The 7,302-nt window shown below is 31.6% G+C and overlaps 1 protein-coding gene across 1 annotated transcript; it reads left to right on the top strand.

The window, feature by feature from the left end:
• Positions 1 to 422: 422 nt before the first annotated feature.
• LOC126825347 (zinc finger protein 239-like) lies at positions 423 to 6,745 on the top strand. The gene is made up of 4 exons (XM_056101964.1): positions 423 to 645; positions 949 to 1,138; positions 3,485 to 3,572; positions 5,174 to 6,745. The coding sequence occupies exon 4, from the start codon at positions 5,201 to 5,203 to the stop codon at positions 5,780 to 5,782; it is 582 nt and encodes a 193-aa protein (XP_055957939.1). The 5' UTR covers positions 423 to 645; positions 949 to 1,138; positions 3,485 to 3,572; positions 5,174 to 5,200; the 3' UTR covers positions 5,783 to 6,745.
• The last annotated feature ends 557 nt before the right edge of the window (positions 6,746 to 7,302 follow it).

The following is a 7,302-nucleotide window of genomic DNA, read 5'->3' as shown; positions in this document are numbered from 1 at the left end:
ATTTTAATTGTTCAGGGAAAATATTTTTTGAGATGCATAAATTTATTATATAAGTTAATGATTTGAAAATATAGTCTGTCGACATCCTTAGAATTTTTGGTCCTATAGAATCAATACCGGTAGCCTTACTTGGATCGAGCATATTTAGATATTTGTGTACATCTGCACATGAGATATAATTTATGGTAAATTCTTTGTCAGGAGGAATTGTTTTTTGAACAAATTTATCAATCTTTTCACAATATTTATTGGAAAGGGGGTTATATACAGGTTTAATATCATCAGTAACATTGGTAAAATGATTATTCGTAATATTAGCAATATCAGATAAATCATCATATTCTTTATTATCTGAATTAATAGACATCGGATAGGTACAATCTGCCATTGAGTCAGATGGCATGGTTTCGACTTCTCTGTTGTACCTGACAAGGAGCAGGTTGCCTCTCTCTTTCATTCATATTGATAAGTTAAGTTATGGATTAAATAACCTAGCAGATACAATGACCAATCCTGAAGTCCAAATATGAAAAACTCGGGTTGGAGAAGGTCCAAGTCACATTTAAAACTCAACCAATGGTACAAAATGGCAACCGTCTGATCGAGCAATCCAGAGATATTTTATTTGTTTAATGTATCTTACCGGTATATATCGTCATTATAGATGATTAAAATAAATATTTAATGTTCTATTAAATACGAAGAAACATAATAACCTTTAGTGACATTAGAAGTAAAAGTAAGATATTCATAATAACACCACGTAATGGATTTACAGTACAGCTGCTTTCATTTCTAAATTTATTTTAATTTTGGATGGTCATTTTAATATTTATGCCATTTATGTGATGGGCATTATGAATTAATATTAATTATTTACTTAATTTAGGTTCAGTATTGGTCCTCTAGTAGTGATGTAGGCCTACTATTTGTTTTTGATTTATTCAGGCTCAGTATTGACTATTGGTCCTCTACTAGTAGTGATGTAAAGGATGAAACTGGTGTTTACAAGCTAACAACTCAACAGATTTCAAGTGACTTTTTAACTGGAGGTAAACTATTCTGAGCTTAAGGTGCTAAATAAACATCTTCACAACAAGAGTCTTTATAGCTGGATTTATTACTCTTAATATTAAAGGTAAGGCTGCGGGTAATTGATTGTTAGTTTTTCATGACCCGCCAGCATGTCTGTTTTCATCCGTAATAATTACGCACTTCCATAGGATGTCAGCTGTTTCGTAACCTGGCTGTTTCGTACTTAGTTCATTCGTACCTCGCATGAGCCGTTTCGTACTTCACTTCAGACCTCAAATTGATTCGTACCTTTTCCTATGTTGTTGAAATCAGTTAAAAGAAATAAATTGAAATAAAGGTGAAACAATTTGATCAAATCCAACGGCTACGCTAAATTTATAAAAGTGGCTGCCGAGCCATAATTAGAATATGCACGATATTTGTACCTCAAATTGATTAGTTTGTTTTCCTAAATGTGTTTGAAAGAAATTGAAATAAAGATGAAACATATTAAACGATTTGATCAAATCCAACTGATTTCAACAACATAGGAAAAGGTACGAATCAATTTGTGGTACGAAGTGAGGTACAAATGAACTATTAGTACGAAACAGCCAAGTTACGAAACAGCCTGCACCCCTTCCATAATTATTTGGTCAAATTTAGTGAGGTCACAAATTCATCCTGCAAAAATTGTAAAACTATATTTGTTTGCCTTCAAATATGAACAATCAATTGGCGCATTAAAATCGACTATTTGTCGATAAACATGACACTGTAGGTGATAAGTCTAGTAGGCTAGAATGTGAAAAAAATAAGTAAGTCCATACGTGAAAGCGGAAGTTAAAAAAGCCGTAACATATCTGTCATTCAAACCAAGGAATTGTTGCTGCAGCATTTTCTTTCACCAAAGATGGAATCTGCGCGAATCCTCCGAATCTTAATTAATAATACATGTACTGTCTAAAAAACAAAATTGTGTTTATTGTGATTATCTAAAACACCAAAATACAACAACAATGATAAAAAAACCCCAGTCAGATGGGGCTTTTAGTAAACACTTAAATTGTGTCAAAAGTAATATCCAGAAAATGCCGTAGTCAAAATAAGCTGATACAGCACCATGGCATTTCTTCATAGCACAATTTGTAGTCTTTTGTCCATCACACAACTAGTCACGTAACTTGCAAAAGTTTTTATTCATTCGTCGATGATAGACAAACCGCACAATGATCACGTGACAACCATAACTGAAATTGCTATAAAATAAACTTCGGTACGACTATGATATAGCCTTCAATAATATTTTTAAAATTAAGTCTCTGTCAGCATGTATATAAAATAAAAAATTATAACGGTAAACGCTATTTAGAACTGGTTTATTGACCTAATTCCAACCAATATGTCACATGTCATTGAATTCGGGATTCGAGATTCTGTTGGGAAAATATCCACTGTTTATCTCTCCGTGTATTCGGTGTTCTATCAGGGGATTATATTCAATGAAGATTTAATTTTACCTAACAACTGGTCAGTGAATCCATCAATGTATGATCCAGTTATTATTTTAATACCTGGAATTCACACAGGCGGAGTGTGGAAGATGCGCGATTCGCAAACCATGCCGCAATCGTCTTCATTCACCACGTGGTGTATTTTACTGAACCTAGTAGGATATGAATTATCAGCAAGCTTGTTTTGTTTTTTTACCGGATTATCAAAATCACCGTTAAATGTGCTAATTTCTCGGATTATGAATCACATATGGCCGATTCGCAATATGACTGTTGTTGTAGCCGACACTTCTTTATTAACAAGTAATAATTAACGCGTTGTAATATTAGATAAAAGACAAGTAGATTGATTTATGATACCATGTGGCCGATTCATTGTTTTACCAATTGGCTAGATTAAACATCAATCGGCTAAATCCTACAAAATACAATCGATTAAGAAAACTAACCCTGACTGACATTCAACAGTTGGACTCAAAATTCTCCGAGATTTTTTTTTTTTTTTAAGAAAAATTTTACGCGAATCTTTATAGATTCGCAGCGTAAGCTCTTTTGAGAATCCTTGCGAGAATCAGATTTGGAGATTCACATGAATTTCTAGCCCTGATACTAGTAAATGTGAATACTTTGATGAAGACACACAAAATTATGGAAGTATTTATATTATATCACGATGCCATATGTGCCGATGGGGTCAAAGTTGAAGACAATTAACTTAAGGGTTATTGGTACTCTCTTCTTCAATTTTAGAGAAACGAACATATGTGTAATAAATTCTTTGGACTGACATTTTAATAATCTAACTTCTGTTGTATTTAAAGCGGAAATAGCAAATTTTTAAGTTATATTTTTAAAATTTATTAAAATAAAGCCTGAAAATAGATGGTATCCATAAACACTAACAGTCCTACCTTGTTAAAGAATAATCCCATAATCCTATAATTCGCTATTGCCAGGTGAGAAATTGGCAAGAATATCATTTTGCTCTTCATTTTCAAACGTTGAAAAAAGCTACTCCATGTTGGAGAATAGAAAACAAGGGAGGTAATTGTGTTATTTCCTGTGTAAATGAGTTGTAAGTGTGAGAATGACACCTATGATCGTATAATTGTGAGTTGACAACCTATTGAGCAAAAGACATAGAAATAAATACGTTTTGACTTTCTTAGAAAATTTGCAATTTCCGCTTTAAAAATCCAAAGGTAGGGCCTATGCTTTTAAATATTTAAATATCATCCTGATTGGAACAGATCATTTCGTAACCTGTCAAAGTAGGGAAAGATCATGAAGAAATGAAATGGCAAGAATGAATGAATTACAAACGGACGGTTAACTTAGAAGCATATCACTGATAATTTAGACCTATCATTATTATGTTCGTTGTAGACAAACATTTATTAGTAAAAGAATGATTTACATCTAAACAACATCGAAATGGTATACTTCAAGAAATCAGCATGGCGAACATCTTCCTGCGCACTACGCATGAGCGGGTGACGTATAGTATGAGTCATCCTTCTGAAATGTACAATTATGGAATGACACATAATTACTTCATCATATAATAATCATGATATAATTCTGGATGGACATCTCTATTTACATGAATGTACATACATCACAATCATTATGATCAAGACTTCCGATGCCCGGCTATTGTGCACCAGATATTTCGTCATCCCCCATCTTGTTACGTAATTCCATAACTTTAAGGCCTACGGAGAGAGCTGCAATACATGTAGGCAGATTTAGTTGTTGAATAATACCTCGTTAATACAGTCATTCATCCAAGTTGTAGATATAAATCATAACTTGACATAATGGTCAACTGTAACAGAGATTATAGACAATAATACTTTATGGATTATTTAGAGTTCAATTATTGATAGTTCACTGTTAAAGGCTCAATACCACTCTTGTTGTAACTGAATAATATGTCCCAATCTTTATTCTGGTCAACAAATTGTACTCTTTTAGAATATTTCAATTAATTGATGATACAAATTTCATCTTAACACATTTTGAAAAATTCAACATAATGGTTTGAAACGTCTAACGTAAACCTTTTCAAATGAAACTTTGATTTAAAAATATTTTCGAACCCTCTGGACAAGTAAAATAGGATGTAATGGAAAATTTACACAACAGGTAGGACACTTAAACATCTAGTACTTAGATAGAGATATTATTTATTTTCTGGAGCTTTCAAGCCAGCAAGAGTGTTATTGTCCCTTTAATAGGCAATAGTCAGCTGTAACAGAGACAATAGATAATACTAGTATTTTATGGGATAATCCATCTATTAACATTACAAAAATCAGTACCCAAATAGTCATCTTATGTTAAATACAACCTTTTATACACCCATATTAAATTGTGATCGTATCATGTCAGATAAGGCCAGGGTAAACAAATGAATAATTTGATATAATATTTAATTTATAATGGACTGTATATAAACATACGCGAGCAACTGTCTCACTGAGATTAAAACTATTCAACCTTAAAGGTAATATGGTTTATGGTTAGTTTTGATAGAAAAACATTTGAATTCTCTAATTAATTATTATGCCTAACAATATGTTTTAGAGAAAAATATTCCAAATGTGTGATTAATTATTAAGCCTATTTTTTTTTATTTTCAGAGAGACGAATCAAGAGAAAAACTGAAAATGTCAAAGCATTCTGTCACCAAAAAAAACTATAAATGTGATATTTGTGGTAAATCACTAACAAACTATTTTAGTTTAAGTAAACACATGATGATTCATACTGGTGAGAAGCCATATAAATGTGATGTTTGTGATAAATCATTTAGCCAAAAAGTTTCTCTACATGTACACATCAGAAGTCATACTGGTGAAAAACCCTTTTCTTGTGATGTTTGTAGAAAATCATTTACCACTAATAGTGGCCTACATGTACACACCAGAACCCATACCGGTGAAAACCCTTTTTCTTGTGATGTTTGTAGTAAATCATTTACACAAAGTAGTCATCTACGTGAACACATCAGAACTCATACTGGCGAAAAACCGTATAAATGTGATGTTTGTAGTAAATCATTTAATCGAGCGAGTAATATAAATACGCACATGAGAATCCATACTAGAGTAAAATCTTTTGCTTGTGATTTTTGTAGTGAATCATTTACCACTAGTGGTCATCTAAAACAACACACAAGTAGTTGTCCTGTTAAAATAGAAAGAGATGCAAGTACAAGTATGTATAGACTAGATTGTAAATATATATAATAAGTATGTCTGTGGTTAAAAATCATATTGTTAAATGTATTACTTTTACGTCAGAATAGTTATGGTTATTTTTATGTTAGAAAATGATGTAATAATTTATTCGCTTTGAATAACAGTAATTTTGGATCAAATAATTATACCAGTGTGTGTACATTCTAACAAATGATAAATATGTGGAATTCAGACATAATATTTAACATATTTGTTATTAGTTATAAATTGAATGTTAATCTCACATAAATTGTTGCTTCAGGATTCATACTGTTAGTTTATGATTAGTTTCTAACATAAACCGAAAGCTGGTTTAATATCAGGATACTAACAATTAAGTTTCTAATGTAACTTGACACACTGATCCGCAGTGAATATTTGCTTGGCCGCGACAATCACTGATAAGGATGACATTGATGCGGCTTAATGAGCTAGAAATATTAACTTTTTTCCTGCGACAAATTAAATTCTAAAACATTTTTTGTATATATTGGAAAAATAAAAAAAGGCGTTTGACGTATTTGTAGGTAAAAATTATTTCCGATTTAGCGTAAATGGGTATTAAATTGACTAAAATGCAGCATTCTCTCCGAAGCAGTTATGTCTTATGTAAACAATGCACGCGCCATTCAGCCAATGATTCACACCGCGTGCTGTGACAGCACGTGTTAAGGCAGTCATCTATGACAGAGATATTATACGAGACTCGTAATTCTCTGTGAAACAGATTGGTAACTTGAAAGTAACTTTAATGTTAGGATACTAACAAAACAATTAAATTACTTTAGCTATCTAACCCTAATCTTAAATATTCTTAATTTTAAGTGTATGTTTTTAATCTACATGTACATTAATAATAATAATAATAATAATAAAAACTTTATTTAATGAGGCAACGTATTTAGTTTGCAAAAAAAAACCTAATCTTCCATAGGTCCCTCCTAAACTACAAAGACATATATACATGTAATATCAGGATAAATTTAAAATCATTAGAAATGCAATAGCATTTTAAAGTGGGAAGTTTGATAAGTCACTCCCAAACTACAAAACATATACATTATACAAGTAGAATATAGGAAGAACACTATAATTACACACAAAATAAAATAGAATGCAGTTGCAAGTTAAAAATAATAAGTATGTCATCAGTTGAATATTATGGTTCCTTCAGTGTGCAAAATAAATGAGTTTTCAGTTTAATCTTAAAATTTTCAACATTTTTACACATCTTTATATCAAAGGGCAGATTGTTCCATAAAAGACATGCAGAATAATGAAAAGTACGTTTCATGGATTCCGTTTTGCATTTTTGAAGAAAAAGAGATTTACTGGTCTGTGAACGGAGCAAGATATCCGTTTTGGAAACAAGAGATTTTTCAATAAAATGGAAATTTAGATAAAGTGGAGTATTAAATGTAATAATTTTGAATGATAAGACAATTTTATTGTAAAGAATCCTCTGTGTAAGGGTAAGCCAACCGAGTTTTGTAAATAAAGAGGTGGACGGAGTTTCAATCGGTGCATCA

The sequence above is a fragment of the Patella vulgata genome, chromosome 6 (genome assembly GCF_932274485.2).
Source record: "Patella vulgata chromosome 6, xgPatVulg1.2, whole genome shotgun sequence".
Classification (NCBI taxonomy): Eukaryota; Metazoa; Mollusca; class Gastropoda; family Patellidae; genus Patella; species Patella vulgata.
The sequence above is the reverse complement of the archived record's forward strand: the minus strand, read 5'-3'. Positions and strand labels throughout refer to the sequence as shown.

Coding starts and splice junctions, on each gene's coding strand:
- LOC126825347 (XM_056101964.1), top strand. CDS start 5,201: ATGTCAAAGCATTCTGTCACCAAAAAAAACTATAAATGTGATATTTGT.